Source organism: Eschrichtius robustus, chromosome 16 (genome assembly GCF_028021215.1).
Source record: "Eschrichtius robustus isolate mEscRob2 chromosome 16, mEscRob2.pri, whole genome shotgun sequence".
Classification (NCBI taxonomy): domain Eukaryota; kingdom Metazoa; phylum Chordata; class Mammalia; order Artiodactyla; family Eschrichtiidae; genus Eschrichtius; species Eschrichtius robustus.
Window position 1 is genome coordinate 75,378,871 of NC_090839.1, and position 18,106 is coordinate 75,396,976.

Sequence of the window (18,106 nt, forward strand, 5' to 3'; positions counted from 1 at the left end):
CAAACCACTTACGGGCCAACATGCCCCATGAGAGCTCTCTCATCTGATGGGGCCAGCTGGGTGGTCCTCCTGAGCGCTGAGGACGGGGCAGCCCAGGCCCTGGACCAGGCATGGGCACTAGGGCACATCAGGCCCGAGAGCAGACCCCTGGGCTGGGAGAGGCTGGCAGGCAGGCACACTGGGCCAGAGAGGTGTGTGAGGGGTCGCGTCCCAGCCTAGGGCTTTCACCTCAGTTGCCTGGGGAAGATGATCCCCTCGACACTCAGGCATGTGAGTGGAAAGACGGGAGCTGACAATGGCACCTCCACAGTGCGGTTAGTGAACAGTGCTGGGAAGAGCAGAGACAGAAGGAGAGCAGCCTTTTACGCGGCAGACAGATTAGACAAAGCGTTCTCTCCATCCGTACATCACATCACCACGTGCTAAAGTTCTGCTCCCTCAGGATCTCATCAGACCCTCACGAACGACCGCCAAGGGGAGCCAGTATGTGGTACAGTCTGTTTTCCAAAAGAGGAAACCAAGGGTCAGAGAGCGTAAGGACTTACCCAAGACCACAGGGCCGGTAAGTGACAAAGTCCAGGCCAGAAAACAAACATCTGGCCTTCAGTCTGGCACAGTGACAAAAGGACCTGAGCATTCATTTAAAAAAAAAATTCTTACTCAGATATGCAATGAGGTCTGAGAATTATGTCAAAATGATATGGGGATAAGTAATCAGGAGCACAGATAAAACAAGATTAGTCATGAGTTATCATTTTAACTGGGTGATGTGTACATGAGGCTGCGTTGTATTATTCTCCCTACCTTTCTTTCTCCATAATAAAAGGTTAAAAAAATATTTCGACGCTCAACAACATAACTTGATGCCTTAACCCCCAGGACTCTGAATCAAAAAAGAGAAAAATGGTAGTGTCTTGTGACAACGGAGATTAGCTCAGGGCTCTGACTGTAAGCTAGATCCCAATGACGCTCCAACAGTTTTCAAATTCTGGTGTGGGCTGGAGCCCTGCCATAAAGAGACATGGTGACTGCAGAGGCCACTCCGTCCCCTGACCCACCGGATAAGCAGTTGTGGTTTCTCAGAAGCTGGACTGCAAACAACTCAAAGGAACAGACTGTGTCACACACCTTCTTCTGAGAGACTGAATATACAAACGGACAATAAACGTTATAGAAACAGGGCTCTGATCCACAATCTGCAGCAACCAGCCCAGGGAACCAACCCACCACCTAGAGTAACCAGCCCAGGAAGCCAGCCTGCTACCTGTAAGTTAGACGTGTAGGAGGTCAGACCACTATCTCTAGCAACCAGCTCAGGAAGCCAGCCATAACCTCTGTAATAATTGGCTCAAAACGACCAGGTCTTGGGCTTCCCTGGTAGTGCAGTGGTTAAGAATCCACCTGCCAATGCAGGGGACACGGGTTCGAGCCCTGGTCCTGGAAGATCCCACACGCCGCGGAGCAACTAAGCCCTTGCGCCACAACTACTGAGCCTGCACTCGAGCCCGCGAGCCACTACTACTGAGCCCGAGTGCCGCAACTACTGAAGCCCACGCGCCTAGAGCCGGTGCTCCGCAACAAGAGAAGTCACTGCAATGAGAAGCCCATGCACCGCAATGAAGAGTAGCCCCCGCTCACCGCAACTAGAGAAAGCCCGCGCGCAGCAATGAAGACCCAATGCAGCCAAAAATAAATAATAAAATAAAATAATCTATATTAAAAAAAAATGACCAGGTCTTGATTAATAACTGACAGCTTCCCTAATTTTTGTCCCTGCTTCCAACTTAGGACCAACCAGAGAAAGCCAGGTGTGCTCCCCCAACCAATCACAGCCTGTCCTGCTTCTAGACTGCCCGCCTCCAGCTTCCCGAGCCGACGGCCTCCAATCAGGGCACAGCTGAAGCCTCCCCTTTGTTCCTCTATACAGCTTTCCCACTCCTCTGCCTGCCAGCAAGTCTCCAAAACACCAAGTCCCCCTGCTAGAGCAAGCTCTGAATAAACAGCCCTTGCCTGTTCTCATCTGAGTGGTCTTCACTTATGTCCACACTCTGTACACGTGGGACTTGGTTCAGCACCCTGTTCCCGGCACGGGTGAGGAAGGTGGCTGCAAGGCACGAGCAGGCCTGTGGTGCCATCAGAAAGATGACGCTGGCCACTTTCGTCCGGTTCCCTGCAGCCCCCCTCTGAGTCCGCAGCACCTTGCCCCTGGAGTGTGACACAGCCTCCTCCAGCCTCCCAGCGTCCACCCTAGCCCCCCACCCGTCCTCCACACGCAGCCAGGGTGAAGCCAGATAACCCGCACCACCACCACCAACCTGGAAGCCACCAGTGGCTCCCGTGTGCCTCCACCGCTCTACTCTCGGTCGCGCTGGCCTTCCTGTCGCTCACACCCCCACTCAGCACCTGCACTCGTGATCTCCTTCCACGAGGATTTCTGCGAAAATCCCAGCGTGAGAAACGCAGCCTATGGTCTACATAACAATTCCTTTCACCCTACTTACCAACATCCTGGATCTTCTGAGGTGAGTTCCCACCCCCAACCCCAGCCCCGGGATCTGAGAGTAGATGGTAGGGGGCGGGCCATACATGAAGGCAGGGGCAGCAAGGCGCATGCGCTGGACGTGGAGCAGGAAGTACTCTGTGCCAGGCGTTTCACCTAAGTTCCCTGTTTAACACTCATGACTTTTCCATGAGGTAGGTAAGATCTCCTCTATAAAACAGAAAGCGGAGACTGAGAAAGTGAAAAAAACAAACTTTCCCAAGTCCCTGATTTGAACCTGTGTCTTCAAGAAATGGCTTCCCTATTGCTGCCAGTGGTGTGTGTGGTAATCCTGCTGAAGAATCCACTCCCAGTGCTCCCACACACCCACACACCCTCCCTCGTGGTTGGGATCCAGTATTAAAACACTTCCTGGAGCAAATGAAGCCCACACTTTGGGAGAGCGTGGAGCACACAGAGGCCCCGGCTCAGCAAACCCACACTGGCCTGGAAGGGCTGCTGGGGGCCATCTCCCCGCTGGGTTCCTGCGCCACACAGTCATCAAGGGCCGGCTGGAACTTGGACACAGTGAGTCCTTCAAGAGCCAGAGATGTGAAAGCCACAAGAGTTTGTTTCCTCGTGGCTGCAGAGCTTCCAGAACCCAAAGACTCTGGTCTGAGCACATCACAACTGCCTGTTATGAAATTCTGTATGTTGAAATATTCATCAAGTTGCGTTTGAGATGTTACTTTTCATGCTAATTTTATGCCACTTTTCAGTTACGGTCACAAGCCTAATCCCCCTTGATTAACTGGAAAGGCAAGCGGGCTTTGATTAACTGGAAAGGCAAGCAGAAAGACAGCGGTAAGCTTATTAACTGTTCATCACGGCCAAAGGGGAGAAATGTACAATGAAATCATTAAAAGCAGGAGGAAAACTTATTTGGAGCCAGCGTCTAATCATCGCTGAGTCCGCCGTGGAAAGAGAAGGTGCGTATAAACGCGACTGCAGATACAGGATGGAGTACTGAACTGAAAGGCGGACAGCACCACCGCCTCACCACTGACACGTGCCACCCAGCGATGAGTCTGAGCCCCGAGGCCTGCAGAGACAACAGCGCAGATGCGGTCATGTAAACCCGCATGAGAAAAACAAAGCTAGGATGAGGGCAGATGAGAGGTTTGACAAAAACGGAAAATATCTATCATCCATAATGGTCCTCTGACACTGTGTTCCCTAATCTATTTTTGGTACATGCACTTCAGTTCACTGGTGTTTTGCCTGAACGTCATATCACTTATTCTGCTCACTGAAATTATGTTAAGTCTTAATTTTTTAATCTAAGATTTCAGGTATTCTACCTAATTTGTCCTGAGGACAAATTGTATGTGACAACTAAATGTGACACATGACTCTGGGGTGGATCCTTTGCTAAAAAAGACAATATTGGGACAACTGGAGAAACCCCAATGGGGTCTGTGGACTAGATCATAGTGATGGATCAATGTTTACATCATTTTTTTTTTTAATTTTTTAATTTATTATTTATTTATTATTTTTATTTTTGGCTGTGTTGGGTCTCCGTTTCTGTGCGAGGGCTTTCTCCAGTTGCGGCGAGTGGGGGCCACTCTTCATCGCGGTGCGCGGGCCTCTCACTATCGCGGCCTCTCTTGTTGCGGAGCAGAGGCTCCAGACGCTCAGGCTCAGTAGTTGTGGCTCACGGGCCCAGTTGCTCCGCGGCATGTGGGATCTTCCCAGACCAGGGCTCGAACCCGTGTCCCCTGCATTGGCAGGCAGATTCTCAACCACTGCGCCACCAGGGAAGCCCTTAACATCAGATTTTAATGGTTATCCTGCGGTTACTCAGGAGAATGTCTTCACTAGAAGGAAACACACCCTAAAGAGTGTAGGAGTGATGGAATTTCAAATTGGTAACCTACTCTCAAATGATTCAGGGGGGAAAAAGTTCTTTGTACTATTCTTACAACTCTCCTGTGAGTTTGGAACTATTTCAAAATAAAAAAATAAATTTAAAAAGCAACCCTAGGAGCTTCAGGCAAGGCAGGCCCTCAAAGAATCGGGCACTGACTCAGAAGGCAGCACTGGGCAGTGCTGGGGCCCAGAGCCATTGTGTGAGAAGGGGCTACACAGCACACCAGACTCCCAGGGGTTTCTGCTTCCTGCTTTGTAAGACGAGGAGGCTGGGCCCAATGATCCCCTAAAACCCAACTTGTTCAACCAAACAGAACCAGAAAGACCAGCCCCAAAATAGTTTAACAAGGCGAATAACTTTGAGAGACTCGTTGCCATGAAACTGTGGGCTGTGGCAACCTTCTGCTCCTGCCCAGTAAAGCCACATGATCAATGACACACATTCCAACCCAGAGTCAGGTTCAGGTTCAGGGCCCCCTCAAGCCCCAAGCTGGGCAACACCATTCCCCGACAACGTCATCAGGAATACCAACTTCCCAAGGGGACCTGGGCCTCCTTCGAAGGCTTCAAAATTCAGGCTTCCATGTTTGTTTTGTTTTTAGAAAATTGAACTAATGAAACTTTCCGTAACTACTTGCCAACTCTCTTGGGAGTCAGACTTCAAGAAGGGGGCCTCTCCAGGTAAGCCCTGGATACAGAAAGGATACTTTTCCTGAATGCTGCATCTATTTCCTTAGAGTCCCACACAGATAACACAGGGCCTTATGAGACCAAGAGAACGAGCTGCATTTTGGAAACCTGTTTATCCCTCTACATGGCACTTACAGGCCACGGAGCACATGCCACACATTATATTCACGAAGCTCTGGGGTTTAGTGACGATCAAGGTTACACAGCTACCAAGTAGCGAAATAGGTTTAAATGCAGATTTTTTTTTAAACAGCTTTGTTGAGATATAATTGACATACAATTTTTAAAGGGTACAATTTAGTAAGTTGTGATACACGTGTACACTCTTTTTTTTTTAATTTTTCTTGCTTGTTCTTATTTATTTTTTTATAAATTTATTTATTTATTTTTGGCTGCATTGGGTCTTTGTTGCAGTGCACAGGCTTCTCATTGCTGTGGCTTCTCTTGTTGCAGAGCACGGGCTCTAGGTGCACGGACTTCAGTAGTTGTGGCACGTGGGCTCAGTAGTTGTGGCGCACGGGCTTAGTTGCTCTGCAGCATGTGGCATCTTCCCGGACCAGGGCTCAAACCCGTGTCCTCTGCATTGGCAGGCAGGTTCTTAACCACTGCGCCACCAGGGAAGTCCCAACACGTATACACTCTTGAAACCATCACCACAGTCAAGATAATAAGCATATCCATCACTCCCTAAAAGTCTCCTCATGTCTCTGTGTAATCCCTCTCTCCCACCCCTCACAACTCTCCACTATACCATCCCCAGGCAACCACTGAACTACTTTCTGTCACTATAGCCATATATGCGTTGTCTAGAATTGTTTATATATGGGTTCATACAGTATATACTCTCCTTTGTTTGGCTTCTCCACTGGACATGACCATTTTGAGATTCATTCATATTGTAGCAGGTAGCAATGGTTCATTCCTTTTTATTGCTAAGTAGTAGCCCGTCAGATGGATAACACCACAGTCTACTTACCAGTTCGCCTGTTGATGGAACAAGTAGGATTTTTTCAGTTTGGGGCCATTACAAGTAAACCTACTCTGAAGACTTACGTGCAAGCCTTTCTGTGGACATGTATCTTCGCTTCTCTTGCGTCTAAAAACAAGTACATGAGAGAGAAACGGCTGTGTCAAGAAGCTGCCACACTGTTTTTCAAAATGGCTATAGCATTTTACACCCAACGGCAGATGAGCGCTCCAGTTAGTTCTTCCACTGTCTCGCCAACACATGATACACACAGTCTTTTAAATTGTAGCCATTCTGATAGGTGTGCAGTAGTCTCTCATTGTGGTTTTAGTTTGCATTTCCCTAAGGTCTAATGACAGGCTGAGCATCTTTTCATGTGCTCATCTGCCATCCACATAACTTCTTTGGTGAAGTGTCTGTTCAAGTCTTTTGTCTCTTTTTTAATTGGGTTGTATGTTTTCTGATTGTCGGTTTTTTGAGTCCTCTATATGTTCTGGATACAAATCCGTGATCAGATATGTGATTTGCAAATATTTTCTCCCAGTATTTGGCTTGTCTTTTCATTCTCTAAGTGGCATATTTTAAAGAGCAGAATTTTAAAATTCTGAAGTGCAATTATTGATTCGTTCTCTTACGGATCATATCCAAGAAATCTTTGCCTAACCCAAGGTCACAAAGGTTTCTTCCTATATTTTCTTCTAGAAGTGTGACAGTTTTAGGTTTTATGTTTAGGTATATGATTCATCTTGAGTTAACTTTTGTATAGGGTGCAAAGTATGGCTCGGGTTCATTTTTCTGAATATGGATATCCAATTATTTCAGCATCATTTTTTGAAAAGACTATCTTCGCTGAGTTGACTTCGCATGTCCGTCAACAATCAGCTGTCCATCTATGTGTGGGTCTATTCCTAGACTCTCTATTCTATTCCATTGACCTGTATATCTTTCTTTATGCCAATACTACACTGCCTTGATATGGCAGCTATATAATAAGTCTTAAAATCAGGTAATCTTAATTAACCTTATTTATCAGAGTTAATCCTCCAAGTTTGATTCCCTCTTCAAAATAGTTCTGGCTCTTCTTGGTTCTTTGCATTTCCATGTGAATTTTGGAATCAGCTTGTCAATTTCTACAAAAAACCTTGCTGGGATTTTGATAGGGACAGAGTAAAGGGACAAAGTAGGTACAGTAAGTCCCCTACATACAAACCTTCAAGTTGCGAACTTTCAAAGATGCGAACGTGCCCAGAGAAAGGACGAAGAGAGACAAGAGGAAGAAGTAACTGAAGAATTGAAGAGATTCACGACACAGGAAATGACAAGGGGATTTTTTTTATCTGAGGAGGCACTGTTAGTTTTTGAGGCACAGGACCCAAACGTAGCACAGTACACGAAGGTTCAGCAGCCGTTCAGAATGCAATCCAGTGCTACCGTGTCATCTATGACAAGAAAAAAGGACCTACTACCCAGACATCACCGGATCGGTTTTTCAAGAGGGTAGATAGAATTGAACCCAGCAAGGAACCAGAACCTGTGCCATCAACGTCATGCGTGAGTGAAATTGCAGCTTGCCCTCCATCTCCTATTGCTGACAATCCTTCAGCTCTACCATCTTCCACCTCGTCTCCCGCCTCCAGTCAGTAACTCTTCTTGCCTGTTCACTTGATACCAGCCCCTGTATGCCAGCTGTTGTACTGTACTGCTGTACTTTTCAAGGTATTATACTGTAAGATTATAAACGTTTTCTTTATTTTTTGTTTGTTTTTTATGTATTATTTTTGTGAAAAGTATTACTAACCTATTACAGTACAGTACTATATAGCCGATTGTGTTAGTTGGGGTACCTAGGCTAACTTTGCTGGACTTACGAACAAATTGGACTTAAGAACGCGCTCTTGGAACGGAACTTGTTTGTATGTAGGGGACTTACTGTAATTAAATAGTTAATTCCACTAGGGGATTGTAAGTAAAGAAAAAAGTATCGGCGACCTCTGTGAGTTAATGATGACTCAAGAAAGCAGACTTGCTTAGCAACAAAACCACGCAACAGAAGTATGAGACACCCCCCAAAACAGTAAAACAATGGTGGCATGAGACCCACAGCCTAACCCATATCCTGACTCAGTAAGTTAATGATTCCTAGGACACGCTCCTCTGCATGTACGAAAAACAAAAATATAAGGAAAAGGTGACATTATACCAAAACCTGAGATGATTTACCAGTTTTAGCATATGTTACCGCCTTTTTGCTCATTTCCATAGTGCCACGACAGTCCTGGCTTGACCAAGTAGGGACAAGAAAACTCCCCTGGCCAACCTGGAGGAGGAGCTGATGAGGGAAGCCTGACGTCAACTCTAGAATGAGGAAGAGGGTGGCCTTTTCCCCCTCCCCACTTTTCCTTTGATTATAAAACTGTGGCCCACTAAGTTCTCAGCGGATGGCACCCTCTTGCCCGTCCGCTACTTGTAACCTCACAAGCGTCCTATTCTAATAAATCACTTCTTATCACTTTGCCTCTCACTGAATTCTTTCTGCACTGAGACATAAAGAACCGGAGCTCCTCGGAGCCCTCCCCGAAACGCCACCTAGCGGTTTCAATTTGACTGAAATTGAGTTGAATCTATATATCATTTGGGGGAGAACTGATATCTTAGCAATACTGAATTTTCCAGCCCATGAACATGGCATGTCTCTCCATCTATTTAGATCTCCCTTAATTTCTCTCAGCAATATTTTGTGGTTTTCAGTTTACAGGCCTTACAAATTTTTGTCAGATTTATTCCTAAGTACTTCATATTTTTGATGCCATTATAAATGGTGCTTTTAAAAAATTTTTCAGTTTCTGATGATTCACTGCTAACACACAGAAATGCAACGGATTTTTGTATATTGATCTTGTATCCTGCAACTTTACTAAACCCACTTATTAGTTCTAGTAGCTTTTTCAAAGATTCCATCACATTTTCTACGATGATCATGTCTGTGAATAGACACTTTTACGTCTTCCTTTCCAATGTGGATTTTTTTTTTTCCCTTGCCTGGGTGCACTGGCTAGAACCTCTAGTACAACGGTGAACAGAAATGATGAGAATGGACATTCCTGTCTTGCTCCTGATATTAGGGGAAAAGTATTCAGTCTCTCACAATTAAATATGTTAGCTGTAGTTTTACATAGATCCCCTTTATTGGGTTAAGGAAGTTCCCTTCTTTTCCTACTTGCTGAGGGTTTTCTTTTTTTTTTTTTTTTTAATCAGAAATAGATGTTGGATTTTTCAACTCTGTGCAGACAGTTGTTGATTCCTCTCTCCTGCTCTAAGGCCTGAGGTCCTGTTTATCTTGTTTACACACTGTTCCTGAGGATCTCTTTAGCTTTCTGTAAGAAACTTCTGCTTTGGGACTTCCCTGGTGGCACAGTGGTTGAGAATCCGCCTGCCAATGCAGGGCACACGTGTTCGAGCCCTGATCCGGGAAGATCCCACATGCTGCGAAGCAGCTAAGCCCATGCGCCACAACTACTGAGCCTGCGCTCTAGAGCCCGCGAGCCACAACTACTGAGCCCGCGTGCCACAACTACTGAAGCCTGCACGCCTAGAGCCCAAGCTCTGCAACAAGAGAAGCCACTGCAATGAGAAGCCCGCGCACCGCAACAAAGAGTAGCCCCCGCTCGCCCCAACTAGAGAAAGCTTGTGCGCAGGCATGAAGACCCAACATTGAAGACCCAATGCAGCCAAAAATAAATAAACAAATAAATAAATAATAAATAAATTTAAAAACAAAAACAAAAAAAAAACTTCTGCTTCATCATGCCTGGGTAGATGTTGGATTTTGTCAAATGCTTCTTCTGCACCTACTGAGATGATCATATGGTTTTGCTTTTTTAGTTTGTTAATGTGGTGAATTACATGGATTGATTTTCAAATGCTAAACCAACCCTGCATTCTTGGGGTAAACCCCACTTGGTCATATTACATCATCCTTTTTATATATTGCTGAATGAGATTGGCAAAAATTGTGTTTAGAATTTTAGCATCTACGTTCATGATGGATCCTGGTCTTTATAGCCTTCTCTCCTTGCAATGTCTTTGTCTGGTTTTAGTATCAGGATAACACAAGCTTAATAGAATGAGTTGGGAGTGTTCTCTTCTCTTCAATGTTCTGGAAGAGTAAGGGTGGAACTGGTATCACTTCTTCCTTGAATGTTTGGTAGAATTCACCAGGGAAGCCATTTGGGCCTGGAAAAGGCACTATTCCCAGCCCCGTGTGAACATGCCACATTGTTTCCCTAACTCTTTCTTTCAACTGGTTCTTTCCTTAGCCTCAGGTAGTTCCCTTGCTGATCAGTTCTCAGCCGGATCCTTGATGGGGGTGGAGGGGTACTCTATAGATCTCTACTTTTCTCTCTGTGCATCTCTCTTCTCCAGTACAGTTCTGTCCTACAAACCCTAGCTGCTTTCATCTCCTTGAACTCTCAGCTCCATCTCCTCAACTCTGAGAGTCTGTCTAGCTCTGCCTGGTTTCCCCTGTGCCATGGCCTGAAAGTGCTCTCACAGCAGTGACCGGAGGCAATTGTAGTGCGCACCCCAATTCTCCCTGTGGTATAAGAAAGATACTTGCGGGTGGGAGGGAGGGAGATGCAAGAGGGAAGAGATATGGGGACATATGTATACGTATAACTGATTCACTTTGTATAAAGCAGAAATTAACACACCATGTAAAGCAATTATACTCCAATAAAGATGTTTTAAAAAAAAAAAAGAAAGAAAGATACTTGCTCTTTGTCCCTGGTTCCTGGCACAGAGCTCCTAAAACACTTGGAATTTCCTGAGTGATAAGGTGATAGGCATGTCTTTTGTTCTAATGAGATGACTCTTGGCAGGTCCCTAAATAACTTCAGGATGGGGGCTGGTTGCCAGAAAGACCAAGCCTTGATTACATGCCTCGAACTTTCGGCCCCATCCCACAACTCTGGGCAGAGGAGATTGAGCTAATCACCAACAGCCAGTGATTTAATCAATCATGACTACGTGATAAAACCTCCATTAAAAAAATCCCTAAATGTTGAGATCTGGAGAGCTTCCGGGATGGTGAACACATCCAGGTGCTAGGAGGGTAGAGCACCCAGAGAGGGCACGGAGGCTCCAAACCACCCCTGCCCCCAGCAGCCTGCCCTATGCATCTTATCCATATGGCTGTTCTTGAGTTGTATCCTTTATAGTAAACCAGCAAATGCAAGTAAAGTGTCTTCCTGAGTTCCGTGAGCCATTCTACCAATGTATTGAACCTGAGGAGGGCATCATGAGAACCCTGATTTATAGCCAGTCAGAAGTATGGGTGGCCCAGGACTTGAGACTGGCATCGTAAGTAGGGGCAGTCTCGTGGGACTAAGCCCCTCACTGGTGGGATCTGACTCTAACTCCAGGTAGGTAGTGTCAGAACTGAATTGAGTTCTTGGACACCCAAGTTGGTGTCCAGAGAACTGGGGAGGTAGTGCTGGGAAAAAAATGCATATCAAGAGGGAAAAACCTCTCAAGAGATCACTGTCCTTCACTGACTAATGTCCAGTGTTGCATGTTTTTGTTCATCTTTTGATTGTTTCAGACAGGAAGGTAAATCAGTCCCTGTTACTCCATCTTGGTCTAAAGTGGAAATCCTCAAATCCAAGTCTTCTTAACCACCACTCCCCAGGCCTCCTGTACCTACTGCCATCAAGGGGGCTCATACTGGAATCGTCTGATTCCGTGTCTGATTCCATGTCTGACTCACGAAACCCAAGGCGAAGCAAAAGTTTATCTGTGTCATCAGTCCTTGCACAGAGTCCTGGCCCACTGGAGAGTCTCAGGAAATGGTGCTGGATGGCCACATGCTTGTACACAAGCCCTGGTTCAAAATCTAAGGTGCTCCAATGCCAGGAAGAAAGGCCAAGGCTTTATACCAGGACATCAGGAAAAAAATCAAAATTCTTCACTAGCCAGGAGATGTGGGGAGTTGGTCTTCCCCTAATGACAGTAAAAGGACAGCCCAAGCAAGAGCCCAGAATAGGAAGTGCTTTGATAAAAGGGACAAATGCTCTGGGAAACTGAAACTTGCAGTTTCAAATACTCCTTTGTTTCATCATTCTCTGAGAACCTAAATATTTTTCTAGTTGGTAAAAGGGGAATTTCCTAGGAATCTCTTCAAAAGATAGGAGATTAATAATATTGGTCTTACAAGTTTTTACTTAATTTTAGATAATTTCATTCCATCATCCCTCGGTTTAAAAATCCCTCAAATAACATTAACACTTGGAAACAAGCTTTTCTCTCTCTCTTTTTTTTTTTAATGAAGGATGGGAGAAAACACCGATAGTTCTATCCTGACTACCCTAGCCGTAACCATATCTTGATGCCCAGAAATGGTACATAAAGTGTGAAGAATAAATCAATTCCTAGACACATTTTACAGGACTTTCCTAAATTAGGTCATGACAACTTTAAAGGTCAAATAAAGGCAAAAACACTTTCATTCTAAGTACTTAGGCATCATATAGCTTCTTGCAGTGAGCTCTGAAACTTCCCCGTCAACAATGAAGCTCACACTCAAAAGACTTAGATGAGAAACTAAAAGGGAAAAGGAACTGTCACGTAGGTAAAATTAAGAAAAGCATGATTCTGCCCATCACTAAAGGACGTTGAGGGCCAGGTTTAAAGTCCTGCTGTGTTTTTTAAAGAGCAAGAGAAGGTAGCTTGACAGATGTAATATTCCCCTTCCATAAAGGAGGCTCTCACCAAAGACCCCGATCCACCACAGTACAGGCAATTCGAGCAAACATATTTTCACCAGAAGGAGAGTCTCAAACACAGCAATAATTATGTCACTCTCCTGCTTCAAATCCTTCTAGACGTCTGCAATGTGCACAGAATTAAATTTAAAAAAAAAACAAAACCCATTACTATGGTGTACAATTATGAGTTCTTCATAACCTGTAAACCTACGTACCACAAGAACCTGTTCTCTTCCCACACGGCATATGTTCTTGTCCAGTTTCCCAAGGTTTGTAGGTCAGTTAAGTTTGGACACGGAAGATTAAACAGAGTTTAAAAGGATTCCTTACTGTAGGGCCCCTCCAAGCTTTTAATTTGTTGACGTGCACCATCCAGCTCCCAGAATTTCCCGTGAACACCTCACTGGAGCAGCCGCTTCAAACCCTGCCTCTTCTCTAAATGCCACCCTCTTAAGTCTTCCTTCTTCTACACATCAGGAAGGCACTGCTTCTCTACTCACTGTCTTCCCTCTTACTGCCCTTCCCCCCTCAGCTCCTAGGGATCTGGCTTCTGCCTCTGTCAGGCCACAGACTGCAGTTCTCGAAATGTGGCACCTCGTCTTGGGTCCCTTCACCAGTGCACCCAGGGCCCCTCCCACACCTTTCCCCACCCCTCTCGACTTAGCTGACTACTTCTTTTGAAAATTAAAAATACAGAAAGACAAAAACATAGAATAAGAAACAAATACTTAAATTCCTGTTAATCAATCAGAAGGACAACCATTAGACTATGCTGACAATGCCATGTTTAAGTCTTTTTTTAAATAAAAGAACAAAACAGGGTAACGATGAAGTATCCTTTGATTTCTAGTGACAAAACGATCCCACCTTACGGTGTACTGCACATCCTTCTAGAATCCACCTTTATATTTTTACACACAGATGTATGTATTCATGAACAATAAAGATCGTGAAGTTTTACAAAAACACTTAGCACAATGACATCATACAACAGGTATAATTTATCAACTTTCTTTTTCACTCAACAAGATCTACCCATACTGACACTCACTCAGTAAGATCTACCAATATTGATCTCACTGATCTATCAGAATGGATCCTCTTGCTTCTACCGCTACCTCCAGTTATTGAAACCAGGTCCTGTCTCTAAGTGCTCTCCGTGTGTTATCTTATTTACCCCTCCCAACAACCCACTGAGAAGATGCTCCCAGTGCCCACAGCTGGCACAGGGCAGGGATGGCACTTCACCAATTTGGCCAAGTCCAAGGCTGTGCCCTTCACCCCTGTGCTAAGGTGCCCTCTTCCTATCAATAGCCAATGCAGCGCCTTCCGTGCCAGGTGTTTTGTATGTATTATGTCTCTTAATCCTCTGAATCACCCCAGGTGTGAAGTACAAATAATTATCCTCATTAAAGAGATGATGCAACTTGGACTGGAGAAGGTGCTAGAGCTCTGGTGTGAACCATGACTATCCAGCTTCAGAGTCCAAGTTCTTAGCCACTGGGCTCAATGTCAGATTTACTTTAAAAAAAATAAAAAGTTGAAGATGAGATGAGAAAGGTGGGCTGGCACGAGATGGTGAGAGACTTGAACGCCCAGGTCAGCAATATCGGTTGACTGGGTACATGGTATTAGTCCAGTGTCACTAGCCCCTGATCACACGGTGGCAGAGCAGCCTGGGAACAGGGAAACGATACTCACGGTCATGGACCTTATAGCAGTGCTTCTGCAAGCGCTGGACGTCCCACTCCTCCAGCACGCCGTGAGTCATCAGCAGCTGGAGGAATCGCCGGTGGACATCAGTCATGACGCCCATTCTCCTCGTGCTGCCCTGCATGGATGGAGGAACTGAAAAAAGAAGCAAAGGCAATCCAGTCATGTCTGAGCACACCAAAAGCAACGTTCCACGGTCCGTTCCAATTTACATTAACAGATAAAAGTGTGTTACGGTTTTTAAAATCTAGTTCATCGCGATGAATAGTACAAAGACGAAAAGGACACGAGTCAGGCGTGAGGCAAATTAGTACTGGGCAGTGGTGAGAAGTGTGGACTCTGGAAGCAGCCAGAAAGCCTGGATTCACAGGCGGCTCCACCACGGAGGTGTGTGAAACGGGGACACTTAACCTCCACGTGCTTCAGTTTCTGATCTGTTAAGTGAGAATAGTGATAGAAACGTCTTCCCTAGAATTACTATGAGGATTAAATGAGTAAATACACATAAAAGCCTATAACAACTATAAATGGAGTATAACCTTTAAAAATTGTGAATCACTCTGTTGTACACCTGAAACTTATATAATATTGTATATCAACTATACCTCAATAAAAAAATACATATAAGAGCATGGTAACACACTAGACACTAAAAAAAAAATTTTAGCTATTTTTACTAGTAGACACTTCTGGGTCTGAAACTTGGCTCAGCCTCCTACCAGATCTATGGCCTGGGATAAATTTAGCTGAGGCCCCATTTCTCACTATAAAATCAGAATAACTTTCACTGCTTAGAGAACTACTAGTAAACACTTAATAAATGCTAGTTTCCTTCCCCTTTCCCAAACCACTAATAAAACAACTGTCACGCTAGGACTGCAGGGTGCTTTTCAAAATCTCCTGCTCTCTACTAAAATGCTATCTTTCCACAAACCACAAAGATCAGAGCTGATAAAAGGACTGCACAAGCCCTGATCAAAAAGCCTGCCCCTGCCACAGAGAGGTGGCGCCGTGCAGCGGCTAAGACCTCAGGGTGAGAACTAGACAGGTGGCTTTGAGACCTGTGCCTGCCAGACCCGCCTGATCTTAAGAATCAACCTGTGTATTAAAAATGCAGATCCCCAGGTCTTTTCTGGAGGTTCTGACTGCAGAGGGGCTTGAAATTCTGAGGTTTTAACATCCACTTCAGGTGATGCCATGATCTTATAAGAAAGTCGCTGTTACCTTAGGCAAATATAACACAGACACATTTTTAGCTAATATGCTTAATCTCAGTCTTTTCTTCTATAAAATGGGGATAATACGATCTTTAAAGAATAAGATGCAGTTTAAATGAGATATGACTACCAAGGGTTTGCCAAGAACTAGCACTAGGAGATACGCAAGAAGGCTAGTTCCTGTTCTTTTTAAACGGCATCATCAGCTGGGCCTCAGAGCTGGGAAGAGGCACCATCTCATGACCAGCTTCTCTGACTGCCTGCTAGCTCTCCTCGAGAATATCTCACCAGCATCTCAACCTCAACCAATCCCAAACCAGACTCATCTTCTCCTTCCTCGACCCCTTCCTCCCCGCGAGTCCTCTCCGAGAATCATCTGGTTTGGGTGGTACAGTCCACGCAGACATACAGACACCACAGACCTGAGCATCAAACCCTGATCCTGCTCTCCTCTGAGGCTGACGAGATCCAGCCAGCCCCCAAGTCCTGCCACGTCTACTTCCTATCACTAGGATCAGGTACCTTCATTCATCCATTCTAGTTTTAGGTATTGAGTACCCCTTATTTGCCAGTGATTGTTCCAGACACAAAAACAGAATATGCTGGGCTGAGGAATTTGGACTTTTATCCTAGAAACTCTGGAGATTCATGCTTTCCAAACTAAGGGTCTTTAAGTAGATGATACAGCCAGGCTGTTAAACCAGATCAAAAACTTGTCAAATTGAATAATTAATAAAACCTAGCTATATGACATAGCAGTTACTTCTAAAACATAAGAATGCCAAAAAATTTACAGTAAAAGCATAGGAAAATATACACTCTGTGAACTAACCAAAAGAGAGCTGGTGTGGCTATATTAATATGACACAAAATAGACTTTAAGGCAGAAAGCATTACTAGAGATAAGGATGGTCCCCATAAAATGATAAAAAGGTTCAGTTCCAAAGAAGCCATAACAATTTTAAATATTTAAGCACGTAATAACAGAACCTCAAAACAGTTAACAGACCTACGAAAATAAACATACAAATCCATAACCATAGTGGGAGATTCTAACATATCCCTCTCCATCATTGATAAATGAACAAAAAAATGTGTGTATAGAGAAGATTTGTAAAACACAACAAAAAGCTTAATGTGATGGACATGCATAAAACATTGTACTCAACAGCCACAGAATACACAATCTTCAAGCATACCTGGAACAGTTTTGCAAATTGCCACATATGGGTCAGAAAGTAAGTCTTAGCAAACTGTAAAAGACTGGTCTCATACAGAACATGTTCTCTGACTGCAATGCAATAAAGGTGGGAACCAGAAACAGAAAGAAAAGTAGAAAAACTGTTTAAAATTTAAGAAACACACTCCTAAATAATCCTTTATCAAAGATGAATTGTTAATGGAAATCAGAAAATATTTTGAACTGAAAATAAAATATTACACATAGAAATTGGTGGGAGGCAACTAAAACAGTAGAGAGAAATTAATAGCCTTAAATGTTTATATATATATATATTTTTTGGGAAGGGGGGGAAAATTAGTGAGTTAGACATCCATCTGAAGAAGCTATAAAAATAATAACAGCAAACTAAATCCAAAGAACGTTAAAGAAAGAAAATAATAAAGACCAGAAATTAATGAAATAGAAAATAAGTGCATATCTGAAAAGATCAATAAAACCAAAATTATTCTTTGAAAACACTTAATAAAAGTGACAAACCTCTGACAAGATTTTCCAAGAGAGAGAAAACTTATAAATAAATAATATTTGGAATGAAAAAGGGAAACTAATTGCAGACACAAACATTTTAAAAAGATATTATAGACAACTTAAAATAATCTGTATTTTAAATGTGTACAAAGTCACAGGAAATTCATTCAAAACTGACTAAAGATAATTTAAAAACCTAAACAATTTCATAACCATTAAAGACATTTTATGGGAAATTTATCTTCCCACAAAGAACACTTCAGGTCCCAATGGACTTATCAAGAAATCCTACCAAACATTCTAGAAACAAATCATTTCAAATGTTACATAAACTATCCCAGAGCCAGAAAAAGAACAAACCATCCCCAAAGCATCTGATGAGGCTGACATAAGTTGGGCACTGAAACCTAACAAAGACTTCAAAAGAAGGTAAAATGAAAATCCGTTATCTTTCATGAACATAGCAAAATGTTAACACACCGAATCTAGCAATGTAAAAAGGACGATATGTTGTGTGGTTTATACCAGCAATGGTTAAACATCTGAAAGTCCATCAAATGTCATATGTCATAAAAAGAAAAGAAATTGAGTTATTTGCAGTGAGGTGGATGGACCTAGAGTCTATCATACAGAGTG

General features: G+C 43.9%; 1 protein-coding gene across 2 annotated transcripts in view; it reads right to left on the reverse strand.

Annotated features, from left to right (window-relative positions):
* The window catches only part of NSMCE1 (NSE1 homolog, SMC5-SMC6 complex component), a 35,268-nt gene that overhangs the window by 13,631 nt on the left and 3,531 nt on the right, over positions 1-18,106 (reverse strand). For both annotated transcript variants that reach the window (XM_068565299.1, XM_068565300.1), the window contains exon 2: positions 14,531-14,677. In XM_068565299.1, the coding sequence (XP_068421400.1) occupies positions 14,531-14,666 (136 nt within the window). In that variant the 5' untranslated portion in view covers positions 14,667-14,677. The remainder of the gene's footprint in view (positions 1-14,530; positions 14,678-18,106) is intronic.